Source organism: Penicillium pulvis (genome assembly GCF_028828015.1).
Source record: "Penicillium pulvis strain IBT 33274 chromosome Unknown contig_1_segment0_segment0, whole genome shotgun sequence".
NCBI classification, from domain to species: Eukaryota; Fungi; Ascomycota; class Eurotiomycetes; order Eurotiales; family Aspergillaceae; genus Penicillium; species Penicillium pulvis.
In genome coordinates, this window is record NW_026643074.1 from 3,296,875 (window position 1) to 3,315,182 (window position 18,308).

Consider the following 18,308-nt stretch of genomic DNA (forward strand, 5'->3'; position numbering starts at 1 on the left):
GGATGACTTTCCAGCCCGTCATGAACCAGGGAACCAGATCGAGTCAAGTTAGCATGACGCGCATGGCGGAGAAATAAGGTTTCACCAACAAAAAGCAGGAACTAAATCGATGACGTCTGATTCTCCCAAGGACAATAAATAGCACGTCAACGACCAGTCTTCTAGTTCTTCATCAAACACACTTCAATCCAATTCAAACAAACTACTCAATACTCTTTCAATAACCAATACTTTCTCACTCATTCAAAATGGAGACTGTCAAGGTTAGTTATCCCCTTGGTTACCTCCTTCAAGGTTTGGATCGGAACATACTGACTTCTTCACTAGAACGCCGCCAACTACGTCGCTGAGACTGTCCAGGGAACTGGTGCTACCGCTTCCAAGGAGGCCAACAAGAACGTCGCTAAGGACAACGATGCCAGCCTCGGCACCCGTGCCTCCGCTGCCAAGGACGCCGTCGGTGACAAGTTCGATGAGTCCAAGCACGACACCAAGGCCGATGTCCACAAGGGTATGTCACAATCATTTGCAATGTTATATGACCCATGCTTACATATTGTACAGAGGCCGCTAAGCACTAAATCAATCAATGTTTGATACGAATGTCGATACCTGTTAGGATATTTGCTTTGTTCTAGCTATGACGATGTCCATGATGATGTCTATCACTATACAATATAACTGAAACAATTATAACAATATTTACATACCTTCTTCTATGATCTTTAACAAATAGAATTTCAAGAAAAATCGTATAAGGACCTTAGATACCTTTTATAGGCGTATGCTGAGTATGACTACACGACTTGATGCTTGCAGACAAGAGGTTTTCCGTCCTGAGCTCCACTGTTAAGCATGAGCTCAATCTAAAAGAGGCCAGGTATTAGCACTGCATTTTTGAAGTTAGTTTCGATATTCAACTTACCAGCTCAAGATCAGCCAACGCAGCCTCAGGCTCCTGCTCAGGAACCACCTTTCCAGCCACAAGACTTGCGCCCCAGGCTCTAATCTCAGGAGGAACACCTGTGCGCTCATTGGCAACAGTAGTCGTCTGCTCCTTTCCATCCCTCGAAATAGTCACCTTCTCATTCTCAATCTTAACCCACCCATCCTCACACGCAACAGTCAATTCATCCCCCCGCAATGTTGTACCTCTAGAAACCTGAAAAGCTCCAGTTACCCCAGATCTCGTTCTCAGAATCATGTCAGCTGTATCGACCGGAGGCAGATAAGGCTGGAGTTGATTGGTAAATGCCGAGAGGGTAGCGATCTCGTTTCCAGGCTGTGCACCGAGCAGAAGCCGAAGACCTGCCATGTTGTGAACTCCTCCATCGAGAAGGTATCCGCCTTGGTGGGTGGGAACTTGTCGCCAGGGTGTGACTAATTCAATGTTAGCTTACGAATACAATCGTAAGAAGGTTGACGTACGATTGAACTTCATGTCTATGGGGATACAACTCTGTTGACGTCCCTGGAAATTTGTAATCTTGCCCATTCCCTTGATTTGCTCTGCTGCGTAGTTGTAGCAATTCAAGTATCGGAAGTTTTCGGCAACTGCCCACGTTGGGCCCTTGATATCAGCGCGGTACCATTTGATCAGATCCTCTGCATCCTGGATGTTCTCGGCTACGGGCTTTTCGGAGAGAACGTGCTTTCCGGCTAGTAGAGCCGCTTTGATGAAGCGGGGTTGGCTTTCGATGGACAGGCTGTGGATTCATTCAGTATATATTCACACTCATATTAATTCATCAACTTACGCGATGATGACAGCCCCAATATCTGGACGTTGTAAGAGCTCATCAAGGCTCTTGTCGCCATCTTCAGAGTAGAGATCTACAGGATAGGAAACGCTCTCGGCTAACGATTTAGCAGATGCTGCTGAGCGGGAGTAAACGGCTTTGAGAGTCAGTGTATCCTTGGCTGCTTCGACGGCGGGCTAAATTATCCAGGTCAGTCAAACGGAATTGACATTGTAGGGAGATAGTAATGCTCACAGCATGTTCCTCTCTAGCCCAAATGCCTGTGTGATGGAAAGTCAGCGGGCTCTTGTTCGAATGAATGTGCCGACTTACCTCCTCCAATGAGAGCAACTCCGATTGGTGTTGATTGCGCCATGGTATTTCCTAGTATGATATTTTTTTTCAGGGGTGACCTGGCAAGGGAAATTGAAATTGTCGTATTTAAGCCACTAGGGCCCTTTCCCCGCAAAAGACTTTGTAAGGTTGCGGGGTACATGCCGCAATCTTTTGGGATGTCTCTAGTCTCGTATAATGGGCTCCTGAATCTTTACGAACATCTAACGAAACGATTGGTTATGTCTGATGGTTCTGTCAGCCGGGTTGCTGAATTGTATGAGTCTCGACAGCTGGAGATATATAGAGACCCGTGGACCTCGGGAGTGGCCATTGCCTAATCCCCAACCGGTTGAAACTGGGAAAGTTCATCAAATTTCTTTAGAAATACATTGGTTCATAATATTACACATTCACAAAGCTCATCCCCAAACGCCGATATCGATGGTCGATAGGTATCAAAACAGAAAAATCAAAATCAAAATGAACTGGGTTCAGCGACGACGACCAGTCCTTCGAGTCCCCGTACTCGCGGAAGGCTTCTTATCCTTTTGCTTTGTTCGAGAAGTCTGCGCTCGCGTGCTTCTTGATCCTTCTTTCTCATCATCGCCTTCTTCCTCATCCTCGCTTTCCTTTCCATCGCTGCCCTCTTCTCCTTCTTCATCATCGTCGTCATTTCCGCCGGTGTCTTCGTCGGACTCTAGATCCTCGTCGGATGCTTTTTCCTGGCCGCCGGTACCAATTTCAACATGGAGCCTTGTTGATCGAGTTTCCCGACCAGTTTGACGAGTGCCACGGTTGGACTTTCGACCTCGAGATGGGGCAGGCGAGGAGCGCGGTTCTGTAAAGAGTTACTGTGGTTAGTCGTGCGGTGAAATGAATGGGTTCAGGCGTAGATAGATACCGTCGGTGTCAGCAACTGTGCTTCCTCGTCGGGAATCAGCCTGACGACTCATTACTGGGGATGAGGAGCCCTCCGTAGCCAGCCGCCTCTCGAACATCAGGTCGCCGTATTCGTCGTATGGAAGCTCAAACGGACAGTACCGTTCACTAACCCCGTCCTCGTCTTCATTGGTATCTGCAATCGCCGAATCCTCCTAATGCACGAGTCCGATTAGCAAGAGAAGGGAAGATCAGGTTCGGGGAAGGTAGTCTTACCCGTTCATTGAGAGCTTCCAGATTGTAGAGGGTACCCAACTTCTTCCATATCCCCGGAATACCCAAGTGCTCTCCAGAGGCAGGACCGTATCCATTTATCTTTAGGAATTCCGATATGGCGACCATTCGGAAGTGTTTGTGGACGCCTAGAGGAATGCGATCAAACGAATTAGCTCCACGGTCATCGCGTTGCGCAACACGCCGTATCCAACACTCACCAACGGGTTTCCATTTTATGATTGCCTTCAAAAGCGCAGTCTCTTGCTCATCGGTCCATGGGTCCGTGAGCATGTCATAATCTGCCTCGGACTTCTCAACGCTGTCGGTGGAACCGGGAGTGTCCGCGCTGGATTGCGCCGTCTCAGCTTGCGGTGTTGTGGAATGAGCGCGTTTCGTCTTCTTTCGTGGAGGCATTGCGATTGTTGGTAGCTTCGGACGACAAAAAAAGAAGAAGAAGAAGAGCAGAGTACTCAGTGCGGGGATGAGAGAGTGAGCTGTTCTTGAACATTAAAGGTCTCGCGAGTTTCTGTTATCGAGATGGTCCGTGCACGATAGCCATCTGCGCGGGACTTCAATCAATTGTGTTCAACGCGTCCGATCAACGATAGACTTGGTGTATGCCCTGACATGGGCCCATAATGGATTTCGAACAGGAGCATGATCCGTTTTCCAGTGCGAGTCTATGGAGATTGTCGAGGTTCACAACAGAGGCCTTGCGACCTTTGGACGAATTACCATGGAACGCGGGCTTGCCTGGTACGTCACGCCCAAATGTTATGCGCAAGTGGTAGATACTAATCGTTGATACATAGACTTTTCAGACTCTAGTTTCGCGACCTCGCTCCCCTCAATTGACAAGATCGACAACATATGGAAATTGAACTTCTCAGATGACATTGAACGCCCGGAATCATCCGCCGACTCTAGCCTCGATGCTTCCATAGACGCCCAATCCGATACATCAACGGCTTCCCTACAGATTAAAGAAGAAGAGAATGATATATGGGCATTGGACGCACTGCAAGTGGAACCTGGCTTTGTTGCTCCTCTCAAGTCATGGGAGAGATTCCAGGCCCGGTCATTCGAGGAGCCTGTATCAGGCTATTTCAGTGAGTCAGGGACAAGGGGATTCGATGCGGCACTGTCAATCCAAGATGGCAGGAAAGGACAGGGAAATGCGACCCGACCGGTACGAGAAGATGTTTTTATACGGTCACTGCTACGCCTAGGCCTTGGATGGAGCTCCTCTCTCTTTCGCTACAATACTCGAACGACAAAATTCGAGAAATCCTTGCCAAATCTACGTGTTTCTGGAGTAAGCCAACCAGTCACCGATGCTATCATTGAAGATGTGTTACGATGTGGTACAAACATGCAGTATGCTCGAACATTCGCACGAAACTTGCAGACCAAATCGGTGGATCTGGCGTCTGTATTTGCGTTACGCGGTACCATTGCTGTTAGCATGTATCATCTCGAGCGCCAAATCCTGGGCCATTCGGACACTGTTGTCTCGCTCTTACAAGCAAACACATTGTTCAACCGCTGTGGAGACTTGATCGAAGCCCTGGCAGATATTATAAGAGCTACCGAAAAGGCCAACTCAGACGCCCAGGTCATCTCTATTACTATGGACCATGCAGCCTTCTTTGCTCAAAAGTACGGCTGGATGGAGAATCTTGTACAGGAAATTCTTGTTCGAGTCACAGAACCTTGGCTAGAATTCATTGAGGCATGGATTGGGCTTCGACCCGAGGAACCATCTATGAATGAGTTAATTATTAACGGAAAGACATTCTTGGAGGTCGAGCAACATGATGATCCTATCAAATTTACAACCGGACGTTCAAGGATTGAATACTCTTATCGTGAAGAACATATGCCGTCATTTATCCCTGCTGATCAAGCGAAATTGATTTTCGAGAGTGGGCGAAGTCTGCGATTGCTCAAAAAGTCACACCCAAATCACCCTATCGCCCGACATGATGTTCTAATGCGATCCGGTCACCTTCGTCTGCACTGTGCAACTACCTGGTCTGAGATTGAACAAATCCAACGAAAGGCCCACGAGTACGAGGCAAAGCTTCGGGCTGAAATATTGAGATATCACAGAGGAGAATTGGCAACAACAGCTCCTGGGCCTGTTTCACAAAAAATTGAGATCAGTCAGGATGAAATTGTGGAAAATACGTTTGAATTATTCGATATCGATGACCAGAAGCATTTCTCGGGAGGTGCGATGGATCAAACAGCCCTGTCGACTGACAAAGTCAGTGACATGCTTCAGAAAGCTAGGGGGAAGCTTGGCGTCAGTGATTCAGGGACACGGTTTGGACCTGAATTGGCATCAGAGCTCTACCTGTCATTTGCCCCTGTGATCGCATCCCAAGCGCAACTCATTGACTTCTCATGTCTTCATCATATGTTCAAAGAACATAAAGTCCGGCACCATTTGAACTTGCAATGGCGCTTTCAACTACTAGGCGATGGTTCATTCACGTCACGCCTTTCACATTCTCTTTTTGATCCTGAGATGGACAGCGGAGAGCGCAAGGCCGGCGTAGTACGCGGTGGCGTACATACTGGCTTGCGGCTCGGAAGTCGTGATACCTGGCCACCTGCAAGCTCCGAGCTACGTCTCGTGCTTATTGGCCTGCTAGGAGATTGCTACTTCTCCGAAACAGACCCCGATGCATCTGAAAATGGACAGCCGCGGGATAACGAGCTTCCCGGCGGGCTTAATTTTGCGATTCGCGAACTATCAAGCGACGAGATCGATCGCTGCAAAGACCCAAATGCGATAGAAGCACTCGATTTCCTTCGACTCCAGTATAAAGCACCAGAAACTCTGGAGACTCTCATTACACCAAGATCACTGGGCAAATATGATCGCCTCTTCAAGCACTTGCTCCGTCTTCTTCGCATGGTATCCGTCGTCAAAGGACTCGTCCGCGACTCTACCGTTCGGGATTCGCTTTCAGGCGACACAAGGAATGTATTTCAAAAGTTTCGCATTGACGCTCAACACTTCGTCCTCGCCGTTAGCGACTACTTCTTCCACGTCGGAATCGGGTCGATCTGGAGTCGTTTCCAAAGCACGCTTGATAAGATCGAGCGTTGCCTTGACCGAGGCGACATAGATGGTACACTCGAGGCCGCACATTCCGTGCCTCGTCTCCGCGACTTACACGAAGACATCCTCGACCAAATGTTGTTCGCCTTCTTCCTAAGTAAACGACATGCCGCCGCTGCGAAATTGCTCGACAATATTTTCAGCACGATTCTTGCCTTTGGCCCATTGTCGCGGGCTGATGGGAGCAGTGGTCTCCGCCATGAAAACGAAGGCACTGTACGACATTTGTATTCTACTTTCCGAAAACAGGTGTCTGCCTTGGTCGGATATCTGCGTGGCTTGGACTCTGGGAAGGGCGCTTCGAAAATTATGGCAAAGTCGGCAGCTTTCTTCGGTTCTCGGACTGAGCCAACTAGTGTATTTGAACATCTTCGAGTGAGATTGGAGGTGAAGGACTATTATTAATGTATCTGTGACGATATTACTACGATTGATGAAATATGAATATTGCCCAATGAAGTTGCTCTTGATGGGAAATGTAAACACCGTTCATGCGCCCTGCTGTTATATGCACCATGTCTAATATGACTACAAATTGATTCAACATGAAGGGAACAACTATGAACGCAACCCAAGTCACTCAGAAGAAATGAAGATCCGACTCTGCCCAGCCCTGATCAAGGAGAATCTTTCGAGCAGACTTTTCCATTGCCTCAGGTCCGCAAATGATCACCATACTTTCTTCTTCAGGTGCCACAAATTCCTTGATCAAGTCTTCAGAAATACGTCCTCGACGACCAACCCACTTGTCTGAAGCCTGCGACAAAGTATGCACAACATGACATTTATGACTGTCAAGCGCCACATAAGCGTCAAGCTCAGACCGACAAAGAATATCTTCTTCCAGCCTGTTGCCATCGAGCACAACACAGGTAGTAGGATCTTGAGGATCCTGCATGACAGCACGCAGAACCTGGAAGATAGGCGTGAGACCAGTTCCACCGCAGATCATCTTGAATGAGCGGACCTTGCGCTCTTTACCGCTGATAGTAACGCGGCCGTTCCCAAGATACTCAAATCGACCTGTTGGTCCTTTGCAGTCTATCTCTGCTCCAATGGCCAGTGCATCGAGCGCCATGGTCATTTTTCCGCCTGGAACTTTGTCGGCTGGGAAATAGATCTTGACTAGTAGCTCCATTTTTCCTTCCATGTTTGTCTCGGAGATTGGGGTATAAGATCGGATTATTGCTTCTTTGTTTGTTGGATCTGGGACTTTGATCATGAGGTGCTGGCCAATTGGTAGACCTAGAGTTTGTTTGTCGTGTTCTAGGTCGAAGACGAAGACTCTGGTGTCCCAGGATACTGTCTTCACTTCGGACAGCTTCATCTTTGCCCACGAGCGTGATTGGAGGAAGATCGGACGTGGGTCGATTGAGACGGCGGTCGAGTCGCTGTTGAGGGCTTCGAGAGAAGCTTTGTCTAATGTGCCGATGTGATAATCGGGCATCATCGCCTTGGCCGTTTCACTGTCTATATCGGAGTCAGAACTAGATTTATCAACGGTCTCTTGAGAAGGTGTACTCACGAATTGCGAGAAAATCTTCCGAAACATCTAACCCAGCCGAGGAAGTGATACTGATTGCTCCACCGGGGTGACCCTCGAGGAATCCGGTACCATCATATACCTCCCCATTGACGACGAACCAAGGCTTCTCAGCACTGCTATTTGACTTGAGCTCTTGCAAATCAATCATACGAGCCAAGCCCTCCTTCTTCATATTGATTTCCTTTACGGGCTCCGGCTCAATGGGAGCTTCTCCCTCGATCTTCTCACCCCAGTTTCCATTAGTCAAATCACCACCGGCTTTCTTGGCCTTTTCCATCCAGCCTCCGGCCCTTGAAGGATGAGTTGGGTGCTCAAACTTGAGTGTATTTCCCTCCTTTGTGATTGTGATCCGGAACCAGGGGTTGTTCATCATACCCAGGACGGACCAGTACATATCACGGGGTTGCACCATCATGCCATCGTCCATGGCCCTGACGAGCAGTGCTTCGCTGTTCTTAAGGTCGGATACTGGGATCTTAAGAGACCAGAATGACCAGCAGAAACAGCTTTCTCTTTTCCACATGTCCACCTTTCCGCCAAAAAGATCTCCCTCAAAGTCTCTGTACTTGTCTTCTGCGTAATCGATTTCGGCAAGTCGCCATGCTAGAGGTAGAATTAGCATTGGAAAAGAAAAGTTCCAGCAAAAGCAATATTCAGCGGACCTACATTTGCCTTTGTCAAGAGAGGTTTCAACTCTTGTGATTCTTCGACCACCTCCTGCATAAGCGTATCCCTTCACCATATATGTCGGTCCAGCCGTTGCTAGATCCAATACTTCTTCATGCTCAGGGAAGGCTGCTACAGAGTTGACATTGAGATCATAAATGGCATAGCGCTCATCGGTCCACCACTCGGTACTGGTAGCCGACATCTCTGGCGAAATCATAGTCCTAATTCAGTCAGAACATGAAGTTTTAATCCTCAGGCGAAACTTACGGTAACACCCGGTTATCATTAATATGGTACCAGTTATCACTCGGTGCCTCAGTGACAATGAGTCTCTTAAGCCACTTGACACTTCGACCTCCAATTTGGCCCGGCACAACAGCTCTCAAGGGTCTTCCATGGTCCGGGCGCAAGTCTTCGCCATTCATCTTGTGTGCTAGCATGATTCCTCTGTTGAAATCCATAGCCCAGTTCAATTTAACGGATGTGCCATAATAACCATTTGGCTAGACTAATTAGTCATTTACTCTTGAATGATCTGAGATTGGGGAAAACTCACCAATTTATCAGCTCCCTCCATGCAGACATATTTGGCCTTTCGAAGTGGTTTCGCACTACGCAGGATATCGGCCATCATAGGTCCTGTCCATAGTGCCGTCGAGAGTCCGGCCGGCCCCCATGAGAACCCTTTGGATTTTCTCACTGTGTTCTGTTCTTTTCGTCTGTTTCCAGCACATACCAGGGTGATGGGTGCAGTTATTTGATCATATTTTTCAAGAATTTCCCGGAAGCTCAGCGTTATAGGGTTTTCCACTAATCTGTACTTTGTTAGCCTCTTTCGTTATGATATAGGTATCGAGGTAATGTATCCTACCCCTCTATGCTGAGCTCCCAGTCAGGGATATCCTCATCTCGAACTTGTGGTACAGGACCGTGATTTCGAACATAGAATAGTTCGGGTGATGTGAGGAAGCCTGAATGTGTTTTTGTTGGTTTTATCCTTGTTTATAAAATGTCCATTATGACACACCTTCTTTATATAATGCCGTGAGGGGTGGCTCAACATTAAACGGATGAACACCAGTCAATCGAATAAGTCTTGGATCTCGAGGAACATGGCTGTCGGGTGTTCCTTTATCCACTTCTAGGATTTCGGTCGGGTTCACTGATGGAGGAGGGAGAGGGATATCATACTCCTGAGGAGTAGGTAAATCATGAAATTTGATCTCCTTCGTCTTGAAAGAGATCTCATGGACCTCATCTCTATCGATGAGTGTCTGTGTAATCGTCGCCATTGAGATAGAGGGGGGACCTTTGATGGTATAATTTTTTCTTGTTGAAGCCCACTGTCCCACTGCCCCGTTCTGCTTATATAATTTGTATAGAAAAGTGGATGTCAAACTAGGAAAGAATCAAGAATCGATTGACTGGCTGTGCTCTTCAGCAATAATGTTTTCTAAAGTAAATTGGATCCGGGTTTTCGCGTTGGGGGATCAACACCGCACATTGTGTTTGTATCTCCGAGGCCCTTCACAGTCGGAACACAGATATCTCCGCGGGTTCCAAGGTTTGATCAGGGAGAAGTGGCAACCTAGTCGACTATGTTTAGTCACGAAGACAACACATCATCTTACATGAATTAATGTTGTGCAGATGCCGACCTTATCAAAAGGAAAACGGCGACCAATCATGTTGAGGCCATTATCGTGTTCATGATCTCCGCGGAAGTCCAGGCTTATCAAGATCGCCGCCCTACTGGTTCCGACAGTTGTTACTTTGTACTACAGTACATCTTCAACAGTCAATTTGTCTTAAAAGTACCCATAGCCGTAGCTCGTAACGTAGTATTCTGACGCCTCAATTTCATCTTGCCCCGTAAGCATGCCGGTGCTAGATGGGCTTCGATACGGCGAGCCGGTTGACGGCAGTCAGAGTTTCAATGAACGTCCAAGACAAAAGATCGTAATTGTCGGGTTAGGGATGGTGGCTATTTCTTTGATGTAGGAAAACTTCCAATCTATCCAGCAGTCCCTAGACTAACACCTTTAGTGAAAAATTGATCAAACAAGACACCGAGCGACGATACGACATCCTAGTAATTGGAGAAGAGGCGCACGTCGCGTACAACCGTGTTGGCCTTTCTTCATTTTTTGAACACCGCAAGATCGAAGATCTATACTTGAATCCGAAGGAATGGGTATGAGGCCCAACTCAAAATATGTTATTTGTTTGATGCTGTCTAACATCTATACAGTACGACTCAATCAAAGAGCGTGCCTTCGACCACCACCTCAACACCACAGTCACCTCAATAAACCCCACCAACAAGACAGTCCAAACATCCACCGGCGACACAGTTAGTTACGACATCCTCGTCCTGGCCACCGGCTCCGATGCAGTCCTCCCCACCCAGACCCCAGGCCACGATGCCAAAGGCGTCTTCGTCTACCGCACGATCTCCGATCTGGAGCGACTGATTGACTTCGCATCTGAACATAAAGGCGAGACAGCTGTGACCGTTGGAGGTGGCCTGTTGGGTCTCGAAGCTGCGAAGGCGATGACCGATCTGCAAGATTTCGGAAACGTGAAGTTGATTGACCGAAATAAGTGGGTGTTGGCGCGCCAATTAGATGGAGATGCGGGGAGTTTGGTTTCCCGTAAGATTCAGGAGCTGGGACTTGATGTGTTGCATCAGAAGCGGGTGTCGGTCGTTACTACTGATTCCGAGAATAATGTCACTGGCATCACATTTGAAGATGGGGAGCATATTGATTGCTGCTGTATTTGCTTTGCGGTACGTTGATTCAAAGCTTGTTTTCATGAGGATGCTAATGGGATTAATCTAGATCGGTGTCAGGCCCAGAGATGAACTAGGAGCTTCAGCTGGTATCCAGTCCGCCTCGCGAGGAGGTTTTGTTATCAATGAGAGGTGCGTTCGTTCCTCCAAATACACAAAACTTTTGTTCTAATTTGTCCAGCCTTGGAACTTCCGTGCCAGATATTTATGCGGTGGGGGAATGTGCCAGCTGGGAGAACCAAACCTTTGGAATCATCGCACCTGGCATTGAAATGGCCGACGTACTAGCCTACAACCTTACCAATGTTGACAAAGAGCCCAAGAGCTTTACTCGGCCAGACCTGAGCACAAAACTGAAGCTGCTCGGAGTGGACGTCGCCTCATTCGGAGACTTCTTTGCCGACAGAGATGGACCAAAGTTTCTCCCAGGCGACCGACCTCTTATCGGCAGCACAGTTGACGATGGGCCCGTGAAGGCATTGACATACAAGGACCCGTTTGGTGGTGTCTACAAGAAGTATCTGTTTACCATGGATGGTAAATACTTGCTTGGTGGTATGATGATCGGAGACACCCGGGATTACCTCAAGTTGAATCAGATGGTCAAAGCACAAAAAGAGCTTGAGGTTGCTCCCAGTCAATTCATTCTCGGAGCTCAGGCTGATGGAGAAGAGAATGCGGATGATCTGTTAGTATACCCGCGAGTGCTTTCGGAGTACATACTTACAAACTGTGTAGCGATGACAGCACTCAGATCTGCGCCTGTCACAATGTGACTAAGGGTGATGTTGTTGAGAATATCAAGAGTGGAACGTGTACGACAATCGGTGAAGTCAAGTCCTGTACGAAAGCAGGTACCGGATGTGGTGGATGCATGCCATTGGTGCAATCAATCTTCAACAAGACCATGCTTGGAATGGGACAGGAAGTTTCAAATCATCGTGAGTACTGAACGAATCGAAACACGACCATCAAGTGGCCACTGACACGGAAATAGTCTGCTCACACATCCCCTACTCTCGAGCCGATCTTTACAACGTTATCGCAGTTAAACAACTCAAGACATTCGTCGAGGTGATGCAAACAGCAGGAAATAAGCCAGATTCCCTCGGCTGTGAGACATGCAAGCCTGCCATCGGATCCATTCTGTCGAGTTTATTCAACCCACACGTCATGGATAAAGGATATAATGAACTGCAAGACACCAATGACAAATTTCTTGCCAACATCCAGAGGAACGGAACATTTTCCGTTGTGCCTCGAGTTCCGGGTGGAGAGATCACGGCTGACAAGCTAATTGCTATCGGTACGGTAGCTAAGAAATACGGTCTATATTGCAAGATTACGGGCGCACAACGAATTGACATGTTCGGTGCGAAGAAGCAGGATCTCCTGCCTATTTGGTCTGAGCTTGTTGATGCTGGTATGGAGAGTGGCCATGCTTATGCAAAGGCACTGCGTGCCATCAAGGTAAGTTTTGATACTCATGCCTGTTCAGTACAATTCTGATCTTTCATCTGCAGAGTTGTGTAGGCTCTACATGGTGTCGTTTCGGTATCGGAGACAGTGTCGGTATGGCAATCCGATTGGAAGAGCGCTATAAGAGTGTTCGAGCACCACATAAATTCAAGGGAGCAGTGTCCGGCTGTGTACGGGAATGTGCCGAGGCGCAAAACAAGGAGTGAGTTTGATCTATTATCTCGACTCCGAGTCCAAAACTGACTATTGAATGTTATTAGTTTCGGCCTCATCGCTACAGACAAGGGTTTCAACCTCTTTGTCGGAGGTAACGGAGGTGCAAACCCCCGTCACTCTGAACTACTAGCCAAGGACGTCCCAGCCGAGATGGTCATGCCGATAGTAGACCGATATCTAATTTTCTACATTCGCACTGCCGACAAGCTACAAAGAACAGCCCGGTGGATCGAAAACCTACCCGGAGGCATCAACTACCTACGAGAAGTGATCATCGACGACAAACTCGGCATCTGTGCCGACATGGAGCGACAGATGCAGGAGCTAGTCGATAGCTACTTTTGTGAATGGACAGAGACAGTCCGGGACCCCAAGCGGCGGAAAAAGTTCCAGCAGTTCGCAAACACGGACGAAACTGTGGATACAGTGGAAGTCATTCAAGAACGGTCGCAACAGCGTCCAACATACTGGCCCAAAGACTCTGTCACGGAGGACTTCAAGGGCCATCAATGGTCGAGTCTCTCCTGGCAACCTGTTGTCAAAGCAGATCACTTTTCCAATGAGCCGCCGCAGGTCTCATCGGCGAACGTGAAGCGCGGGGATACCCAGCTTGCTGTTTTCAAGATCAAGGGCAAGTTTTACGCGACGCAGCAGATGTGTCCGCATAAACGGGCGTTTGTGTTGTCTGATGGCTTGATCGGTGATGATGATGCGGGGAAATACTGGGTTTCATGCCCGTATCATAAGCGCAACTTTGACCTGAATGGTGAGCAGGCTGGCCGTTGTTCAAGTGATGAAAGTATGAATATTGCTACTTTCCCTGTGGAAGAGAGGGATGATGGCTGGATTTATATTAAGCTACCTCCGGTTGAAGAGCTGGACTCAGTTCTTGGGACGGAGAAGTGGAAGGTTAGGAAGGGAGAAGCTCCGGATCCGTTCCATAAAATTGATAAGAAGTATAAGGGGATGAGAGGGAAGAAGGTGGCTGATGGTGATGTGACCCGGCCAACTGTTAAGCCAGCTCAGGGAATTGACTGGTAAACTGCATTGAGACTTTGGACGATTGAAGCGATGGTGTTACGGTGCATCGATTCTGTTTATATTATTGATGCAATATCTATATGAACAATACAGATTCTGCAACAAAGACACTGCATTTAGAACTTTCGAGGACGTTCTAGCTGTTAGGTATAAAGAGGGGTACTGTAGGGGTCAAAGCGACGCTAATTGTACAATTCACAGCTAAACACCTACTCAAGTAAGCTGATCCAACAGCTTATAGGAAGCACATCTACTAGCGCATGAGTCACACTTATGTGGCCAATAGCTCCTAGAGCCAAACAGCTACCTCCCCTAGTTGATAGCAATGCAAAAACATGATGTTCGAATATTTAGTGGCTAGTAACGACAATGCACGTATAATATAATATTCTCTAATAAATTCAACCTAGCTTTCATTTCGCATACACTTTTATTCTATGCGAGCCGTTTTTTGAACTTCTCATCCACAGCAAGAATAGCAAAGCCTACGCTCTTCCGTATGTCAACATCATGATTGGACCATCGGGACATGGCATACAGGGCTGACTCTTACTATCAATGCAGATGCACCATGTCCCGACCGCCGACACCGCCTGACCTCAAAAACTTTCTCTCTAAGCTTGCAAAGTTTAACCGTGCACAAGCTGTTCTGCCGTCTGCAATGCGAGGTGTACTTCCTATGGCCATAGTGGCGGGCGGCGTTATTGCAAAGGTGACAAACGGGGACAATTTCATTGAGCGCCGGGTATTAGGCAAGCCATCCATCGGGGACGATTCTATCGCCTTACCTGAGCCTAGAAAGGAACCACCGGACCAGCAGACTATCGGAACTAAAGATGGACACGGGGTGAAGAACGACCCTGCACACAAGAAACTATAGTATCTTTCAAATGATACCAGCGACATGACAAATCACCACTCAGGCATTGCGCTTCATATGCCACACATTTGTACACTAAGAGATACATATCACTGTTTACGCCAACAGATAGCGGACCCATTGGCTATAATGCCTTATGACTTGAGACATGGTACTCTATGCTTCTGTTCAGACGAATTACGAAATCATGTACAATAGCGACAGGCCTCGGAAAAGACGACCGAGGGTTCTTGACTTCTCGCTGAACCTTGGCACTCCACTCTAGTTCGGTGAACGCTTTCGTCCATGTATCCTCACGAGTCTACCTCTAATGGAAGATGTATCGAGTCTTAGTACCTCCGTGCACAAATTATGCCTTGTTTCCTTTCTCTGCTTGCTTTCATAGATCCGGGTGTAGGGCATGGCTCTTGGCTCATATCTCCGCGGAGGTAAGCGGATAGACAAGACGACTTAGGCCCTGTAGATTATGTACCAAATCATTGAGCATCGTCGGGCAGCGCTCTAGAAGTGCTTGGCTGGTACGAACTTCATGCCAGATCGCCCGCGGAGAACATGGACACTACAGTGCCAAGCATGAAGAGACATTATGAGTGATGTCGCCGCGGAGAATGTACATACTAAGCCCCAAGAGAATGAATCACTGATAAGAAACGCCTCTAGAACAAGATGGACGAAGAAGTTAGGGCAAACGCTCGATTATGTCATCCTACATCATCATGGAACGGCTTCCAAGACGAAAATAATTCGAGATCTTCTCTTTTTAAGGTATTTCCGCGGAGCTCAGATCGACCCGATCAATCCCTTGGGGGGTCCACAACCCTGGGGCTGACTATCCAGTTCCTATCGTGGTCCATCGGACGTCCAATGAGAAGCGGCACATTTATCAATGACCTGGGGGAACCATGGGACGCCACAGGAGTGGAACTTCACCCCAGATATTTCATCAACAGAAGCTGATAAATGTTTATTTGAGCCCCGCGGAGTTGCAAAGTTCCTCTCTTATCACTCAATTCATTGTTGATACTTGCTGAACAATCCACTTTTCATAGGGTTTCCTTATCGCTATCAATGGCAAAACGTTTTAACGCTTGACACGCACAGATGCAAGCCCACAAATGCAAGAAAACAAATTTCTGTCGAATCAGATTCCGGGGATAATATAGGCTTGGGACTTTTGCTTGTTTATTTGACCAATACATCGCTTAGTTGCCTGCGCAATCTTGTGTATGCCACTGGCAGGCAACCGATAGCACCTTCGGGTTTCTGTGTCATGATAACTCTCTGATTATACGATGTCCATGTCCGTGTTTGTGTTTGTGAGTCGCTGGATATCTATATAGATCTCCTTGTTTTTCACTAACGAGGACGTCTCGGATTGAACAGATCTCATCTGCTACTACTGATCATAGCGATACAAGAGAGCGAAATTTTGCTTGATTGGCCCCCAATAACAGATCCGATCATATCATTCAGCTTCATACCCTCGCGGTCTTTGGGTCCGCTGGATTGCAGTAATGGCTACTACCTTCTTGAAGCTCCTCGTCGCTTCTCCTGAGATCAATCCTAGCACACGCAAAGCCAAGTCTATTCCAGTGTTGAACCCATTCAATCAGTATGGGCGTGTATTCTTTTTCTCATGGCTGGGTTTCATGGTCGCATTCCTCTCGTGGTATGCATTCCCACCACTGGTAAGTCTACTATGGATACTTTATAGAGGGAAGAAATCAATACTAATCCAATTCATAGTTGACCGACACAATTAAGAAAGACCTCAATATGACCACGACACAGGTGTCAAATTCCAATATTGTGGCATTGCTAGCGACGTAAGCCGCATAAGCTCGTATCCACATATGGATCTTGCAGCATCGCTAACAAAGTCTTAGCCTTCTTGTTCGCGTTGTTGCTGGCCCACTCTGCGACCGTTTCGGTCCACGCATAGTTTTTGTGGGACTACTATTAGCCGGCGCCATTCCAACCGCTATGGCCGGTCTAGTTACCACCCCGAACGGTCTAATCGCGTTGCGATTCTTCATCGGCATTCTCGGTGGCACATTCGTTCCATGCCAGGTATGGTGTACCGGGTTTTTTGACAAGACCATCGTTGGCACGGCCAATTCTCTGGCTGGAGGATGGGGAAATGCCGGTGGTGGTATCACCTAGTATGTTTCACAAGCTAAAGGATATTCATTCGTCCAAAGTCAGGCTACTAACATACTCTAGCTTCCTGATGCCAGCCATCTTTGACTCTCTTGTCACGTCCCGAGGCCTCACAGCTCACAAAGCATGGCGCGTCGCCTATATCGTCCCATTCATTATCATCACAGCCGTCGCGCTTGGAATGCTTTTCCTTTGCGAAGATACCCCAACAGGCAAATGGTCAGAGCGCCACCTATGGACCAAAGAAGCAAATGCAAACACCCATCTAACAGACGGCAACATCGTCGACCTAAGCTCTGGAAGTACCTCGGTCGGACCTTCAAGCCCTCCTTCAATCTATAACAAATCTATGACAGCCGACATGGAAAAGACAGACGGCACTCAATCCCCTCAACCATCTGACACAGAAGCTTTACCGATGGACCAAATGCCTGGCCTCAGACAAGAGATCATCGTCGCGCCCACACGCCGAGAAGCTCTAAGCGTCGCGTTCAGCCTCCCTACAATGGCCGTCGCAATTCCATACGCATGCTCCTTCGGCGCAGAACTAGCTCTGGACAGTTTCCTGGGAACGTACTATGCAGCGAACTTCCCAGGAATGGGACAGACGGAGTCAGGCCGGTGGGCCGCTATGTTTGGGCTGTTGAATATTGTCTTCCGTCCCGCTGGCGGGTTTCTGGCAGACATGGTCTTTAGTGCCACTGGTAGCCTTTGGTCCAAGAAACTTCTTATTGTCTTCTTGGGTGTTGTCATGGGTGCGTTTATGCTGGCTATTGGGTTGACGAATCCATCTGATCAGGCTACTATGTTTGGTCTTATTGCTGGTATGGCTTTCTTTTTGGAGGCGGCTAATGGGGCGAACTTTGGTCTTGTCCCTCATGTGCATCCTTATGCTAATGGTGAGTTTACGTTATAATCCCGGTATTTGGGAAGTTATGCTGATGTTCGTTTAGGTATCGTGTCTGGCCTTGTTGGCGGATTCGGAAATCTTGGCGGAATTATCTTTGCGATTATTTTCCGATATAATGAATCGCATTATGCTCGGTCGATCTGGATTATGGGTGTGCTTTCTTTGGTGGGAAATTTGGCTGTTAGCTGGATTCGTCCCGTTGCCAAGGCTTCTGTGATTCAACGATGATGTTACTTTATGATGTTAGATT

At 47.8% G+C, this 18,308-nt stretch overlaps 8 protein-coding genes across 8 annotated transcripts; 5 read left to right on the forward strand and 3 right to left on the reverse strand.

The window, feature by feature from the left end:
- Nucleotides 1-179: 179 nt before the first annotated feature.
- On the forward strand, nt 180-665 carry N7503_004195 (glucose-repressible protein). Its single transcript, XM_057063742.1, has 3 exons — nt 180-263; nt 328-511; nt 565-665. The coding sequence occupies exons 1-3, from the start codon at nt 249-251 to the stop codon at nt 579-581; spliced, it is 216 nt and encodes a 71-aa protein (XP_056924657.1). The 5' UTR covers nt 180-248; the 3' UTR covers nt 582-665.
- A 132-nt stretch (nt 666-797) lies between these two features.
- Nucleotides 798-2,115, reverse strand: N7503_004196 (Gfo/Idh/MocA family protein; the record flags this gene model as incomplete). The annotated part of the gene is made up of 6 exons (XM_057063743.1): nt 798-866; nt 926-1,380; nt 1,429-1,706; nt 1,758-1,936; nt 1,995-2,020; nt 2,073-2,115. 6 exons carry the CDS (start codon nt 2,113-2,115, stop codon nt 798-800), a joined length of 1,050 nt encoding a protein of 349 aa, XP_056924658.1.
- A 451-nt stretch (nt 2,116-2,566) lies between these two features.
- Nucleotides 2,567-3,644, reverse strand: N7503_004197 (EAF7 family protein; the record flags this gene model as incomplete). The annotated part of the gene is made up of 3 exons (XM_057063744.1): nt 2,567-2,913; nt 2,977-3,169; nt 3,231-3,644. 3 exons carry the CDS (start codon nt 3,642-3,644, stop codon nt 2,567-2,569), a joined length of 954 nt encoding a protein of 317 aa, XP_056924659.1.
- A 224-nt stretch (nt 3,645-3,868) lies between these two features.
- Nucleotides 3,869-6,768, forward strand: N7503_004198 (tubulin gamma complex associated family protein; the record flags this gene model as incomplete). Its single annotated transcript, XM_057063745.1, has 2 exons — nt 3,869-3,986; nt 4,043-6,768. The coding sequence occupies 2 exons, from the start codon at nt 3,869-3,871 to the stop codon at nt 6,766-6,768; spliced, it is 2,844 nt and encodes a 947-aa protein (XP_056924660.1).
- Nucleotides 6,769-6,943: 175 nt separating this feature from the next.
- niaD (nitrate reductase NiaD) lies at nt 6,944-9,870 on the reverse strand (the record flags this gene model as incomplete). Its single annotated transcript, XM_057063746.1, has 7 exons — nt 6,944-7,833; nt 7,889-8,512; nt 8,576-8,799; nt 8,846-9,081; nt 9,135-9,393; nt 9,450-9,549; nt 9,606-9,870. 7 exons carry the CDS (start codon nt 9,868-9,870, stop codon nt 6,944-6,946), a joined length of 2,598 nt encoding a protein of 865 aa, XP_056924661.1.
- Nucleotides 9,871-10,456: 586 nt separating this feature from the next.
- niiA (nitrite reductase niiA) lies at nt 10,457-14,108 on the forward strand (the record flags this gene model as incomplete). Its single annotated transcript, XM_057063747.1, has 9 exons — nt 10,457-10,575; nt 10,625-10,772; nt 10,830-11,369; nt 11,422-11,504; nt 11,554-12,060; nt 12,111-12,313; nt 12,370-12,842; nt 12,896-13,053; nt 13,112-14,108. The coding sequence occupies 9 exons, from the start codon at nt 10,457-10,459 to the stop codon at nt 14,106-14,108; spliced, it is 3,228 nt and encodes a 1,075-aa protein (XP_056924662.1).
- Nucleotides 14,109-14,679: 571 nt separating this feature from the next.
- On the forward strand, nt 14,680-14,988 carry N7503_004201 (uncharacterized protein; the record flags this gene model as incomplete). The annotated part of the gene is made up of 1 exon (XM_057063748.1): nt 14,680-14,988. The coding sequence occupies one exon, from the start codon at nt 14,680-14,682 to the stop codon at nt 14,986-14,988; it is 309 nt and encodes a 102-aa protein (XP_056924663.1).
- A 1,514-nt stretch (nt 14,989-16,502) lies between these two features.
- Nucleotides 16,503-18,286, forward strand: N7503_004202 (MFS transporter; the record flags this gene model as incomplete). Its single annotated transcript, XM_057063749.1, has 5 exons — nt 16,503-16,676; nt 16,735-16,814; nt 16,875-17,150; nt 17,212-18,047; nt 18,102-18,286. 5 exons carry the CDS (start codon nt 16,503-16,505, stop codon nt 18,284-18,286), a joined length of 1,551 nt encoding a protein of 516 aa, XP_056924664.1.
- Between the last annotated feature and the right edge of the window lie 22 nt (nt 18,287-18,308).